Source organism: Geotrypetes seraphini, chromosome 4, assembly GCF_902459505.1.
Source record: "Geotrypetes seraphini chromosome 4, aGeoSer1.1, whole genome shotgun sequence".
In the NCBI taxonomy this organism is placed as follows: domain Eukaryota; kingdom Metazoa; phylum Chordata; class Amphibia; order Gymnophiona; family Dermophiidae; genus Geotrypetes; species Geotrypetes seraphini.
The window spans coordinates 138,711,148-138,726,763 of NC_047087.1; the positions used below are offsets into that span (position 1 = coordinate 138,711,148).

General features: G+C 46.2%; 1 protein-coding gene across 2 annotated transcripts in view; it reads right to left on the bottom strand.

Moving 5' to 3' along the window:
• Positions 1-15,616, bottom strand: part of LRRC36 (leucine rich repeat containing 36) — a 668,251-nt gene that overhangs the window by 135,993 nt on the left and 516,642 nt on the right. For both annotated transcript variants that reach the window (XM_033941089.1, XM_033941088.1), the window contains exon 13: positions 3,354-3,468. In XM_033941089.1, the coding sequence (XP_033796980.1) occupies positions 3,354-3,468 (115 nt within the window). The remainder of the gene's footprint in view (positions 1-3,353; positions 3,469-15,616) is intronic.

Genomic DNA, 15,616 nt, shown 5'->3' on the forward strand with positions numbered 1-15,616 from the left:
ATGTTCTGTTATTGCGCTAAAAGTATGCCAATATCTATCATCTATCCCTTCAAAATTCCTTCTCCATCCCTCCTATCAATAATTCCATGTTCTGTTCCCCAGCACTCTCCTATTCAATCACCAAGCTTAGTCATCTTCTGTTCTGATCTCCCTTTTCCCCATCATACCCCAGAGCCTAGTCATATCTATCTTCTGAATCTGGCCCCACAGTCACCTTTTTCTCTATTTCCTTTCTCCATACCTAAGGTGACCATACGTCCCGTTTTGAATAGGACAGTCCCGTTTTCGGATCCCCTGTCCCGTTGTCCCCACACACAGCTTCGAGATGCCAAAATGTCCCGTTTTTAGGGACAGCGTCCCGAAGCTGTGCTTGGGGACAACGGGACAGGCGATCGCTTCCTGTCCCTCCCTGCCGCACAAAAAAAAAAAAAAAGCGTCCCTTCCGGCCCGATTTAAACTCCCCCCCGGTCCACCGCTGCTGCTCCTCTGCTTACCTTCCTGCCTAATCGTGCCCAGAAGCCTTCTTCCTGACGTCAATTCTGACGTCAGAGAGGATGTTCAGGGCCAGCCAATCGCTGCCTGGCTTGTCCGAACGTTCTCTCTGACGTTAAAATTGATGTCGGGAAGAAGGCTTCTGGGCGCGATTAGGCAGGAAGGTAAGCATAGGAGCAGCGGCGGTGGACCGGAGGGAAGGTTAAGTCGGTCCTGGAGGGAAGCTTTTTTTTCCTGCAGTAGGAGGTAAGGAGGTAGGCAGGCAAGCTGGCTTTTGCACGGCAGAGAGGTATGTAGGTAGGCAGGCAGGCTGGCTGGCTGGCTTTGGGGGAAGTAGGTAGGTAGGCTTGCTTTGGAGGAGGCAGGCAGGCAGGCTAGCTTTGGTAGAGGTAGGCAGGCAGGCTGGCTGGCTTTGGGGGAGGTAGGTAGGTAGGCTGGCTTTGGGGGAGGTAGGCAGGCAGGCTGGCTCTGGGGGAGGTAGGCAGGCAGGTTGGCTCTGGGGGAGGTAGGTAGGTAGGCAAGCTTTGGGGGAGGCAGGCAGGCTAGCTTTGGGGGAGATAAGCAGGCAGGCTGACTTTGGGGGAGGCAGGCAGGCTGGCTGGCTCTGGGGGAGGTAGGAAGGCAGGCTGGCTTTGGGGGAGGTAGGTAGGTAGGCAGGCTTTGGGGGAGGAAGGCAGGCTAGCTTTGGGGGAGGTAGGCAGGCAGGCTGGCTCTGGGGGAGGAAGGCAGGCAGACTGGCTGACTTTGGGGGAGGCAGGCAGGCTGGCTTTGAGGGAGGCAGGCAGGTTGGCTTTGGGGGAGGTAGGCCGGCAGGCTTTTTGGGAGGGGATGGGACAAAGGCTGGAAGGCAGTGAGGGGGACATAGGAAGGAGAGAAAGAGACAGAGAAGCTAGGGGGATTGTAAGTAGAAGAAAGACTAGAGAGATAAAGGCCTGGACCAAAGGGGAAAGACAGGAGGCAGAAGCAGGACTTTGGGAGGTACAGACAGAGGGGCACTAAGGACATAGGAAGGAGGTGCTGGGGCACTAAGGACATAGAAAGGGGCACTAAGGACATAGGAAGGAGGCGCTGGGAACACTAAAGACATAGAAGGAGGCACTGGGGGCACTAAGGACATAGAAAGGGGCACTAAGGACATAGGAAGGAGGTGCTGGGGCACTAAGGACATAGAAAGGGGCACTAAGGACATAGGAAGGAGGCGCTGGGAACACTAAGGACATAGAAGGAGGCACTGGGGGCACTAAGGACATAGAAAGGGGCACTAAGGACATAGGAAGGAGGCACTGGGAACACTAAGGGCATAGGAAGGAGGCACTGGGTGCACTAAGGACATAGGAAGGAAGGAGGGAGGGAATAGAAAGGGATAATTGTTGCGCCTGAGTGCAGAAAGAAATGAAAGAAAAGGATGCACAGTCAGAAGGAAACGCAACCAGAGACTCGTGAAATCACCAGACAGCAAAGGTAGGAAAAATGATTTTATTTTCAATTTAGTGATCAAAATGTGTCAGTTTTGAGAATTTATATCTGCTGTCTATATTTTGCACTATATTTGTCTATTTTTCTATAGTTACTGAGGTGACATCTTTGAAAACCCCCCAAATATAAATGATAATTAACATTTTCTCTGCGTATAGGGTGCTTTGTGTTTTTTAAAATTTTATGGTTACGATTATGAAATAAGATATTGTGTGTACATGAAAAATGAATGGAAAAAATTGGGGGCGGGGCTAGGGCGGGTTTGGGGGCGGGGCTAGTGAGGGATTGGAGGTCGGGCTAGGGCGGGATTGGGGGAAGGACTGAATATTAATAGATGTCCCATTTTGATGAAAAAAATAAATGGTCACGTTATCCATACCCCCCCATTTCCCCCAATCCCATCCAGTTTCTGCTCTGCTCCCCAGCTTCCTCCCACTCAAACCCCTAGCCCAGTGGTGTAAAACTCAATCACATTAAGGGGCCAAAATCTAAAACACAGGCTAAGTCATGGGCCAGACTCCACTCAATCTCCACCCCAGACTCTGCCCCATAATAGTACTAATTGTAACACCATTTTTTCCATTCATTTTTCATATATACACACAATATAATCTTATTAACAACACATAATGGTTAACCACAAAATTAAACTACACAAAGTACACTGTATGCTTCTCAACATTCATTCCTACCAGAACACAGATAACCCCTATGCAAATACGGGACCAAAAACTAAAAGTACTACTATATACAAACGCACCACATCGCATCTGTGCATGCTTGAAGCCCTCCAGATGTGACCCCAAGCTCATGGAAGATGATGATGGTTTGTGTGGGAGTGTGACTGTGGGGGCAGAATGGGGCAGGGCTGTGGGCAGGAAAGGGTGTGACTGGAGGCAGAAAGGGGCAGGGCCACGTGTCCTCTTTTTTTAACTTTACAAATCTGATAACCCTATACATACCCTTGCGGGGACTGCCTATATCACTCTCCATCCACCCATGCTGCAGTTTTCCAAACTTGCAGGCCACTGGCAATGTCAGCAATTGTAAGCCTTCTCCATACAGCATCCTGCCTACATGGGAATAGGAAGTGGCTGTAGAGAAGGCTTCCAGGGCAGGCTGAAGGTAGCACTTACATTGCTAATGCTGCCAGCGGCCTGCAAATTTGGAAGACTGCAGTGCAAGGGAGAGAGATAGAGAGAGGAGGGAGAGCAATATTGATGGCCCCCACTGGAATATGGAAGAAGGGAGAGAGGTGCCACATCACTTGGAGGATGCTGGAAGAAAATGAGGTAGTATGCCATTTGTGAGGCATTGTCCCCACTCGCCCTTCCCCCAAACTCTGCCATGGCAACACAGAAGTTTGTGAACATGTTGGCACCTACCTTTGACTGTCTTGTAAAAGGCTCATGGTATCTTGTAATTTTTTGTATTGTTTCAGTTGTTGATTTAAGTATTCAACCTGAAGACGCAACTGCTCATTCTTATGCCTCAGTTCATCTTAAAAAAAAAAAAGTACAGATATGAAGAAGATTATAGATTGACAGAGGACAGGCATTTACAGTGTGTGGAGAAGAGAAATGGAGTGTGTTATCAATAGTCTATGGATAAGGACAGAATAGTGAATGATTAATCTGAAAAGTAAATAAGGATAAGAATAGAAGATATGGATCATTTTCTAAAAAAATATTTCAATAAAGAACAACCTAAAACAGAAGGGCTTAAACAGAGCTTGGAAGGAAATTTGAAACATGAGAAAATCTGACTGCTGAGAGTTTCTTGGAGATCACAGTATCAGAACAGCTTAAGATCTGGAATACACATATGGTAGCTGGTAACCTGCCGAAATGGAGAGAAAACCAGAGATTGTTGTGGGTACGGGGACAAGGCCATTCACCACCCCATGAAGCAGCGAATGGCCTTGTCTCCGCAGTTAAGTGAGGGAATGCGCATGGTCACCGATTGCACGGTCCAGCAGCCCCCTCCCTCCTTCTTCCTGATCGTCGCCGTCCAGGCATCTCCCTCCCTTCCTTCCGCTCACCTTCGCTGGCAATTCTCCGAGTGGCACGGTTGAGCCTTTAAACAAGTTGCACGGCGGCTGCTTAAAACCTCCTCTGACGCAACCGGAAACAGGAAGTTGTGTCAGAGAAGAAGTTTTGGGTAGCAGCATGCGACTTGATGAAAGGCTCAGGCAATTCAGAGAATTGCCAGTGAAGGTGAGGGGAAGGGAGGGAGGGAGATGCCTGGCCCGCGGCGATAGGGAGGTGGCTGCTGGACCATGTGAAGGAACAGTACCGTGTTCGATGGCCATGCTACTGGCTTCTTCCCTCCCTCCGGAGCCTGGTCTTGTCACCAAGTGAATGCTGTGCCACTCCCCTGCAGGTGGAACTTGTAGTTCTGTCGTCTGGATGCATTCTTCGTCACCTCCTCCAGTTCACCAGTGGCATGGTTCATTTGTTGGAACCTGCCCAGGTGTTGGGCGACCAAGTGGTGCTGGTGTCGGGAGGCTTTCCTGGCCTGCTTCTTCTGCTAGGGCCTGCTTGCCTCGTTGTCCACTTGGCTGGTCTGCTTCCTCCTGCTCTGGCCCGTTGGGGTGGGTTCTGCTTTGAGCTGCCTCAAATCACAGCCACCAACTCCTTTTTCCTCATTTTGGATTGTTTTAATATCAGGCTACTTCAGAGACCAGCTTCATTTTCTTCAGGACTGATTTTGGGTTTTTTTGTTTGTTTTATATCTCATGTTCATTTTTTCTATTTTTGCTCGATTGTAATCATATATTCTTTTTGTTACCTACTACTTAATTTTATTAGTATGGTTTGCTGGAACAGGGCAGAGACAGGGACCAAGCTCGCGGGGACGGGATGGGGACCAAGATGGGAATGGGACGGGGACCAAGCACACAGGGATGGGAACAAATATTTTCCCCGTGTCATTCTCTAATACACACTTAGTAATAGCCTTAGAAAAAAAGAGTCCCACTGAAAGCCTTATGCTGTACACTCAATATTCCCATTGGTTTTCCCCAAAACTATGGGTCCCTATGTGTACAAGATGTAAACTGGAAAGAAAAAGGCATAAATATTGGCTAGACAAAGACAAGCTTAATTGTAGAAAACATATTACAATGTACTGCTGAGCCTGAACAGCAGCCAAAAAACAATGCAGTGAACAGACTGAAATTGTAAGCAGTTATTCAAAATAGTAAACAGTCTACTGCAACTCTTCCGCAACAAAACCCACCTTCCCAGTCACAACTGAGCAGCAATGGTTTTGCACATACTTTGCCAACAAAATTAAAGGTCTCCATCAGAACCTACAGAAAGTTTCACTAAACCTCCACCAGCTAGTGAGAACACCACTCCCTCATCCCCCATGCACAGTCATCTGGAAAAAAAAATCTTGAGCCTCTCTCTTGAACCCCGAGCAGCAAAGATAGTATAGCAAGCTCACCTCTTACTAAAAAAATCTCTTTTGACCAGGACAAGCTGGAAAACTATTAGTTAGTACCTAAGGCAGAATTGAGTTCTTACCTCGATAATGCTCTTTCCTGTAGAACAGCATATGATTCCTTACAGATGGGTTAAGCACCCCAACTCATGAGTTGCTTGCATAAGACATTAATCATTTTCTTCTCTCTGCCCCCTTGTCTCTCCAAGCAGCACCCCCCTCTCCTCAGTCTGTTCCAAAGCAATTTAGAACTCTTAGGAGAAGAAAAATAAACAAGGAAAGGGAGGGGGGGGGGGGTCAGGGATAAGTTTGATCTGCTCTGCAACAGTAAACAAGAGTTAATAAACAATAATGGTGGAGAACGAACCATCTGCCTGTATGCAACCAGCAGTAACACTTGTACAGCTCTTAGCAAAACAAAATGTGCTGATATCGATTTTGGCACTAATATGCTGGCATTCAAAGGACTCTCTTGGCTGCTTTGAGCTGAGCCACTGGATATTCTTCCTAGCCTACAAGCCAATGCAGGCATAACAGACATCTGATGGCAGGGTGTAAGAAATCATATGCTGTTCTATAGGAAAGAGGATTATCAAGGTAAGAACCTAGTCCTTCCTTCTGTGCAAACAGCATATGATTCCTTACAGATGGAATGTACCAGAGCAGACCCTTGAGTCTAGGGTGGGACAAATGAGCCTGTGATCAGCACTGAGGACCCAAAAACCCTGTCTGTTTGTGCCATCATGTCCACTCTGTAAAATTTTATACAGGAATGGAGAGTTGACATGTGGCTGTTCTACAAATTGCCTGGACTCTGCCCAGGAGGAAGGTACACTTCTGGTAGAGTGAGCTTTCATGGCAATTGAAGACTGCTTGCCACAGTCAGTGTTCACTGAGGAAATAGTCATGTATATCTATCAAGAAGGAAAAATTATGTTCTTACTTGTTAATTTTCTAGTGGGATAGCACATATCTACCAGCACATATCTACCAGCAGATGGAGATAGAAAAACTGATTAACAGGTGGTCCTATTGGTTGGCACGCCTCCTGTATCTTCAGTATTGCTCCTTGCCCAAGCATCTGGAATCAGTAATATGCTTAGCATGTAAAAAACTTCTTTCCCATAACCAAGTTCACAGGTAATAATACAGAATACAACTACCAACTATAACAAAACCTTCAGATCCGCATAGCATAGACGGAGCAGAAAATCTGGAGCTACCAGGATCACCATACAATAAAAGTGAACCATGAGAAGAAACACAGATCCAATCATCGTCTCAGAGAAACACTTAAAGAAGATGACGCATAGGCCAGTAAAGAGCCAACATGTCTACCCCTTCTGACTCCCTTTTGTTGTGGCTGCTGAAGAACCAAGAAAGATCCTCATTGGATAGCCCTGAAACATGGCCTGGAATGCCTGATTATCCACAACTCCAGAAGAGTGAACAAGGACTGAGCCTGGTAATGAGACCAGACTCATTGCGCTGAGAATTGATAGCACTGAGCCCACCAATTCAACAGACTGGTATCCTTGATGACTATGAGACAGTCCAGTTTGATCAGATTGATCTTGCTGAGCCAGCAACTTATACTGAGCTATGCATGAGGATTCCACCAGAGAGTACGATTGCTGCCTTGAGATTCCAGGATCTACCGGAACAGAAGAGACTGTTGTAGGGTTCTCACGGTAAAGCGAGCCCAAGGCTCCTACTTTCAGAATTCCCACCATGGAGCATAGAACCTGTACATAATCCCATACTCTCGGTCTGGGTGACTAAAGAAGAAGGCGAACCTGAGACTTATCGCCCCAGTCTCTGGGAAGAAGCTGATTCCCCACCTTTGTGTAGAAGAATCCCCCAAGTTGTCGCAATGATAGTGACGGTATAAGAGAGCTCTTTGAAAATTTGAAGATCTAGTTCAAAGGCTGAACAAGAGAAATCATGTTTGTGTTACTGTCAAACTGTGCTGTCTGGAAGACACCTGAAGCAATCGGTCATCCAAAAAAGGATGTACTGGAATCCCCTTTTTAGAATGAAACGCTGCCAGTACTACTATCTCCTTTGAAAATATAGTGGAGCTGTGGTTATATCAAATGGGATCTACCAAAAGCTGATATTGCTGCCCAATGACAGGAAAGCGAAGATATCGCTAATGTGGTAGACATATGGGAATATATAATCAATTCTCTTTGAAGACAAGCGCTGTAACTTCCGCAGTGGAAACGCTGTATAGACCAATCTCACAGGTTCCATATGGAAATGTCTGACTTCGATAAAGAAATTGAGCCACAAAAGATCTAAGACTGTTCTGACCAATTCCCCCATCATGGACACGATAAAGAAAATTGAACACTTCTCTTGTTCCTTTGTTCTGGAGAAACTGGCACTATTGCCCCGAGTTCCCTTAGTACTTGAAAAGGCCTCTCACGAATCAGGGATGGGAGAGGAGGATTGAAAGTTACAGTCATCCTGAATAATATCCAAGAGCCATTGAGCGGACATCATCATGCTCCCCTCTCCTCTAGAAAAGGAGAAGAACTGTCAGAGGGATATAAGACCCCTTCACAGTGAAGCGCTGAAGGATGGTGTACAGACTAGCCGAGAGTTGGAAGCTCTAGAGGAAAGAAAGGAATTCTGCTCCTAAAATTCCAGTTTTGCGCTATAAGATGGAGTAGAAGATGGCCCACCTGGACTTTGTATCTTCAAATTATAAAAAGATGGCTGTGATGGGGAGAATTCCTAGGATTAACCTGCGGCAACCACTGTTACCCAGAATGTCAGAAAGGGAAGGCGCATTAAGACAATCTAGAATCTGCAACCATCTCCCCATGTTCTTAGATCTGTTTCCTGATGCCTATAAAACAAGGCTTCAATCTCGAATGAGAACTTCAGGGATGATTCCAGCTGGCACATAGCATTTGCCACCCTGAGACCTGCCTGCATCATGGCTCAGAACAGAAATAGAGCTAGTAAAGTATTATGGATAGGAGCCAATTTGGAAATAGGGATTTGTATACTGCATTTTTCATTGACTGTGGCAGTCAAAGTGGTGGGCTTGGAGATTTAAGTGACTTGTCCAGGGTCAGGAGTAGCTACCCCTTCACAGTGAAGCGCTGAAGGATGGTGTACAGGCTAGCCGAGAGTTGGAAGCTCTAGAGGAAAGAAAGGAATTCTGCTCCTAAAATTCCAGTTTTGCGCTATAAGATGGAGTAGAAGACGGCCCACCTGGACTTTGTATCTTCAAATTATAAAAAGATGGCTGTGATGGGGAGAATTCCTAGGATTAACCTGCAGCAACCACTGTTACCCAGAATGTCAGAAAGGGAAGGCGCATTAAGACAATCTAGAATCTGCAACCATCTCCCCATGTTCTTAGATCTGTTTCCTGATGCCTATAAAACAAGGCTTCAATCTCGAATGAGAACTTCAGGGATGATTCCAGCTGGCACATAGCATTTGCCACCCTGAGACCTGCCTGCATCATGGCTCAGAACTGAAATAGAGCTAGTAAAGTAATATGGATAGGAGCCAATTTGGAAATAGGGATTTGTATACTGCATTTTTCATCGACTGTGGCAGTCAAAGTGGTGGGCTTGGAGATTTAAGTGACTTGTCCAGGGTCAGGAGTAGCTGTAGAATGCTTCCTGACAATATGAGGAGTTGTCTAGCAGATGCCATGAGAAAATAGCGGCCATAAAATCAAATGTGACAGTCTGTGCAACATGGAAGCTCTGCTGCCGTAGAAATAAAGGCAATCCTGCTCCCACAAACAAAGAAATACCCCCAGGCTCCCATACTCCACTATTACAGTCTCCCCTAACACCAAATCTATTCCTACTACCAGCAGGAAAATTTTTTATATATTATATATAGCACTACCAGACACCTGCAGCGCTGTACTGAGGCATAAAGAAGAAAGAAACAATAAATGATGCATATTTTGATCAGACAGAGACCGCAGGAGGTAGGAGGAGAAATCCTTACCTAGACCTGGGCATTCTTCTGCCGCTAAACTTCTTGAGCGGCAAATTGTCTGCTGCTGCCCAGTGCAGAGATCAAGCGAACTAGGCTATCGAGCAGCAAACCGAGGCACCCTCCAAAGCGCCCACAAGCAAACCAGGATGGGCCTCCTGAAATTTGGAAATGTTATGTATCTAACACAGACTCGGGAGAAAACCAGCCGAATCTGACTGCAGCGTCGCTACCTAAAGGTGCCCTATCTTATCTGCTGCAGCTGACCTCCATAAGACAGCGGTCGCGACCCACTGCAATGAATGCAGACCCAGGAAAGAATGCTGGGCACTGTTAAATTTAAAAGAAAATCCTTGGATGTCTCCTACGCACAGTAACCAGTTCCTCCGGCACCAAGACATCAGTTGGGGCCCACTACAATGAATACAGCCCTCGGAAAGAATATCATGAATGCCACGGTAGTGTTAAAAGAAAATCCTCGGGTGCTTCCTGCGCATGGTAAAGACCCAGTTCCTCTGGCACCATGCCAATTGTAGCCTGAAAGCTCAGCGAACTTTCGCACCACTGCTAGTAAACAGGAACTGGGACGTGCTGCAACTGGCCGGGAAAAAGCTGCGTCGTTGGTCAGAAGGCGTCCCCCACAGTGTGTATTCAGCCGGCCTTACATAGGCCCGATGGTGTTCAGCGCTTCCTATAGCGTGAACACCCTTTTCACCACCACTGCCGCGAAGCTGAGAATGTAAACGCTCGCAGCTGCCACAATCGCTAAGAATAATTAACTCGCGTAAGGGACTAAACTGGCAGACACCATAAAGAAAGTTAATACTTAAACACCTCAAAACACAAACCAGCAGATAAATAAAGTTTCAAAACTAAAATTACTCTCACCTGAAGTGACAGAAAAGCTGTCTAACCCAGCAGAAACAATAACAAAGTAAAAAGTAAAATTCCTCTCACCCAAGCTGACAGGAAAGCTGTCTAAATTAGCAGAAATAATAAACCAAGTAAAACTAAAATTCCTCTCACCCAAGCTGACAGGAAAATTGTTAAGACTGGTAGCTGTAGACTGTCAGAGAAGCACAGTCCAGCTACAGCAACTTTATTCTCTCTTTAAGTGGGAAAGAAGAAAAAATTGAGAGAATTACCAAGACCCCTCAATCCACTGGAGGGGAGGGTGGAGCAGGGACCTGGGGAGACCCAGGTGTAACTCCCAAAGCCAGCACCATTCAGCCGGACATCCCTGTCTCACTGAAGAGCACTCTTAACAAGAGAAAATTAATTGTCCAGTCGGAGCCAGAATCCAGGAGCTAGTTGAATAGTGACCATCACCTGCTGGGAGATAGAGCATACTGAAGATACAGGAGACGTGCCAGCCAATAGGACTACCTGTTAATCAGTTTCTCTATCTCCACCTGCTGGTAGATGTGTTCTATCCCACTAGACTCTGGATTCATCTGCTGCTGTTGCTAAGGAAATGAAAGATTAGGTTCTTACCTTTGCTATTCTTCTTTCTTATAAATCTACACTTTATTCTGGGACTAGTTGGTTATTTCAATCAATCTGCAGATGATGTACAAGATGCAGGCATTGTTTATTAATGGAGAAAATGCAGTAAATGATGTTTCCTGCTCGACTCCTTGTCCTGTGTGCAGGTTCTCTCTCCTCTGGGCAGGAAAGAAGCTCCGTTCCCGGGACTGGACGCGGCTCTGCAGTTTGATATCTTTTATGCGGTTTATCTTATACCTTAACCACCATGGACCCCTGAGGAAGGCGTATTATCCGAAACACGAACCGTGTCAGGTCCCTTGGTTGGCTATAAGGTTGTATATTTTACTGCATATTCTCCATTAATAAACAACGCCTGCATCTTGTACATCATCTGCAGTTTGTTGCAAATCGATTGCTGCTTGTTTCACTGCAGACTATGTTGGATTTTTCTTGTTTTTGTATTTCCATCAATCTGCCAGGACTTGTAGGAAGCCTTATATTTCAGACTTAAGCTCCACCCCTCTCAGCTCAGCACTGTCCCCTCTAGAACCAGTTAGTTGTAAAGTAGCCAGGAACATCTGTAGAGGACAAAGACAAGAGAGAGAGAAGGGTATGGGTACACTCCCTGACAAATAAGACTAATATGCTCATATCAAGAAATGCAAAACAGCAACAGTTAAACATAATTGGACCAGGTCATTAAACATTATAAACCTGAATGACAAGAAACAGTGCTATAAAGAGATACAGTCTGCACTGTCAGAAGGGGATATTCTAAGGACCCCCCAAAACTGAGCGCTAAACCCATTCTCAGGGCACTCTTATAAAAGCTGATCAGAAAACAGAAATTCAGTTTACCAATACTTGAAAGGGCAGACAATCGATGAATCAGCAAAGCATAGGGCAGGTTCCCATAATAAAGTGTGGATTTACAGGAAAGAAGATTAGCAAAGGTAAGAACAAAAGATTAGAGTCTTACCTTTGCTAATCTTCTTTCTTGTAAATCCACACTTTATTCCAGGACCAGTGGGTTATTTCCCTCCACTCCCAGGACTTTGTAGGAAGTCTCAAACTTTAGAGGCTTAAACCCCTCCCCCTCTTACCTTATCACTGTTCCTTTGAATATCAGTTAGTCTTAAAGCAGCCAGGAACTTCTGTAGAGGATAAGGATAAGAACAAGAGAGAAAGGGGAAAGGGGACACTCCCCAACAAATAGATAAATTCTGTTCATATCAACAAATTCCATAATGAAAAATGAGAGAACAGGTCATAAAACATTAGAAACCTGAACAAGAAAACAAGGAGACACAGCTTGCACTGTCATAAAAACATAAGAATTGCCACTGCTGGGTCAGACCAGTGGTTCATCGTGCCCAACAGTCCGCTCATGTGGCGGCCCTTAGGTCGAAGACCAGTACCCTGAGTCTAGCCTTACCTGCGTACGTTCTGGTTCAGCAGGAACTTGTCTAACTTTGTCTTGAATCCCTGGAGGATGTTTTCCCCTATAACAGCCTCCGAAAGAGCATTCCAGTTTTCTACCACTCTCTGGGTGAAGAAGAACTTCCTTACGTTTGTACGAAATTTACCCCTTTTAACTTTAGAGAGTGCCCTCTCATTCTCTCGACCTTGGAGAGGGTGAACAACCTGTCTTTATCTATTAAGTCTATTCCCTATAGATCATGTCACCTCTCAGTCTCCTCTTTTCAAGGGAGAAGAGGCCCAGTTTCTCTAATCTCTCACTGTATGGCAACTCTTCCAGTCCCTTAACCATTTTAGTCGCTCTTTTCTGGACCCTCTCGTGTAGTACCGTGTCCTTCTTCATGTACGGCGACCAGTGCTGGACACAGTATTCGAGGTGGGGGCATACTATGGCCCGGTACAGCGGCATGATAACCTTCTCTGATCTGTTTGTGATCCCCTTCTTAATCATTCCTAGCATTTTGTTTGCCCTTTTTGCCACTGCCGCACATTGCACAGACGGCGTCATTGACTTCCCAAGTCTCTTGGGGCATGTCTCCAAGTACTGCACCGGACATCCTGTATTCGTGTATAAGATTTTTTTTACTGACATGCATCACCTTACACTTAACCATGTTAAACCTCCTTTGCCATGTCATGGCCCATTTCTCAAGCATGTTTATGTCACATTGCAGGTCTTTGCAATCCTTCTGCATCCTCACTACTCTGAATAACTTTGTATCGTCTGCAAATTTAATCACCTCGCTCATCGTACCAATTTCCAGGTCGTTTATAAATATGTTGAAGAGCACAGGTACAAGCATCGAACCCTGCGGCACTCCACTCATGACACTTTTCCAGTCTGAGAATTGTCCATTTACCCCCACTCTCTGTTTCCTATCCGCCAACCAGTTTTTAATCCACGTGAGTATTTCACTCTCGATTCCATGGCTCGCAATTTTTTGAAGTAGTCATTCATGCGATGCGGGACCTTGTCAAACGCCTTCTGAAAATCCAGATATATAATGTCGACTGGGTCACCCTTGTCTATCTGCCTGTTTACTCCCTCGAAGAAGTGCAGCAAGTTTGTCAAGCAAGATCTTCTTTTGATGAAGCCATCTAGGTCAGGGGTAGGCAATTCCGGTCCTCGAGAGCCGGAGCCAGGTCAGGTTTTCAGGATATCCAACATTGAATATCCTCAAAACAGGATATCCACATTGAATATCCTCGAAACAGATCCAAACCTTACAAACCTCCAAGAGAACATCACATCATGCATAATGGGACTTCACGCCTGGTCCCTCTCAGTACAGATGAAATTAAATGAATCAAAAACAAAATTACTCTGGCTCGGCCCAAAATTAGCTCACCTGCCCGCCCTCTTCACCCTACCCACAGGCCCTGCTCTACACCTTGAGTTCTCAAGCAAGGCCCTCGGCATCACTATCGACTCCTCCCTTTCCCTCAACGATCACCTGAATTCCTTGGCAAAATCTTGTTTTTTCAGCCTCCACATGCTGAGGAAAGTTAGATCCTAATTTCACCAAAAGCATTTCACCATCCTTCTACAATCCATCATCCTATCCAAACTCGATTATTGTAATGCCATCTACTTAGGCCTAACGAAAAAAAGTCTTCGCAGACTCCAGCTTATCCAGAACACTGCGGCCAAGCTGATTTTTGCTAAACGCAAATATGACCACATCTCCCCTCTACTTACCAATCTTCACTGGCTCCCAGTACTTTCCAGAATTCATTTCAAATGCTCCTGCCTGGCTTTCAAGATCATTCACGGCATCCTTCCGCCCCTAATCCCTCTATCCTTCCTCGCCCCGACACCAACTACCACCAGATCAGCCCACAGACATAAACTATCATTCCCCTCTCTACACGGCATCCTCCACGCAGGTAAACTGGGTAGATCCCTCCCTCTCCAAAATCACGGGCCTCTGGAACGATCTCACTGTCCCGCTGCAGAATCTGGGCTCCCTCCAACTATTCCGAAAACAACTGAAAACCTGGCTTTTCTCTAGCATATAACATCTCTTCTCCTGATTACATCCCCTCTTTTTATGCTTTGTAAACTCTTTCTCTTCTCTCTTCCCATATTTTTTAAACTTTGTAAACTGTGTCAAGCTCCACTTCCATGGAGAAGATGCGGTATATAAACCTAAGGCTTAGTTTAGTTTAGTTTAGAATATTGTGAAAGGGAAGTTCCTGTCACTGGTTTAAAACTTGTTTCACACCCTGCCACTCAAACAAATGAAACAAATGTGCCTTTTCCTAAGCCAAGGAAGCGGCCCATTAACTCTGTTCCCAGTTCTAAGAGCAGACAGGCAGGGCAGAACAGAGAAGGAATGGCAGAGGAGAACAGAATACCTGTTCCAAGTCACTATAATTCCTTTTATAAATCCTCTGTTAACTCTCTAGCTAAACCTCTGGTCAGGAAATCTGACCCAATAAGGGTTAAGGAAAGGGGTGGAGTTGACAGGCAGAAGGTGGCTAGAGCAGGAGTGAAAGTTACCCAGCTAAATAAATCAAGGCCAGCTGAGAGCCCCCACAGGCAATCAGGAACTTGGAGAGAAGGGCTTGCCTTACAGAGCAGGGAACGAAAAGCTAGCAGCTCAGTCTTACAGCACTCTGCTAGGAAACTCCCTAACCCACAGCACTGGCAGACTAGCAAAACTTTACTTCCAAAGCAGAGGCTAAGGGGAAGAGAAAAGCTCCAGGAACAGGGCTTGGCAAAGGCTGCCTCGGAGGAGAATCTATACCCAGCTTCAAGAGCAGGGAATCCCTGATGGAGATAGAGCAGTGGTCTCAAACTCGCAGCCCGGGGGCTACATGCGGCCCGCCTGGTACTATTTTGCGGCCCGCGGTCTTTACTAGTGCTGCCCACTCTTTGCAGTGTCCTCCGGTTCCCTCCTGGTCTCCTGCTCTTACCTTCAGATAATTATCGCAGCCTGCAGAGATGATTGCCAGTGCTGTAGCGATCCTGGCAGGCTGCCGTCATCCTCAGCAGCATATTCCTTCTGCTGCGATCCTGCCCCGGACGTCAGATGAGGGGCAGAACCACGGAAGAAGGAACATGCTGCGGAGGCCGATGGCAGCCTGCAAGGAATGCTACAGCACCAGTGATCCTCTCTGCAGGCTGCGGTAATTAGTTGAAACTAAGACTGGGAGGCCAGGGGGGAAGCTGGAGGATGCTGCAAAGAAGGAGGGAACATGCAGGCCTTCGGGGGGGGGGGGGGGAGATTTATAAACTATAAAGAGTTTCACCTCA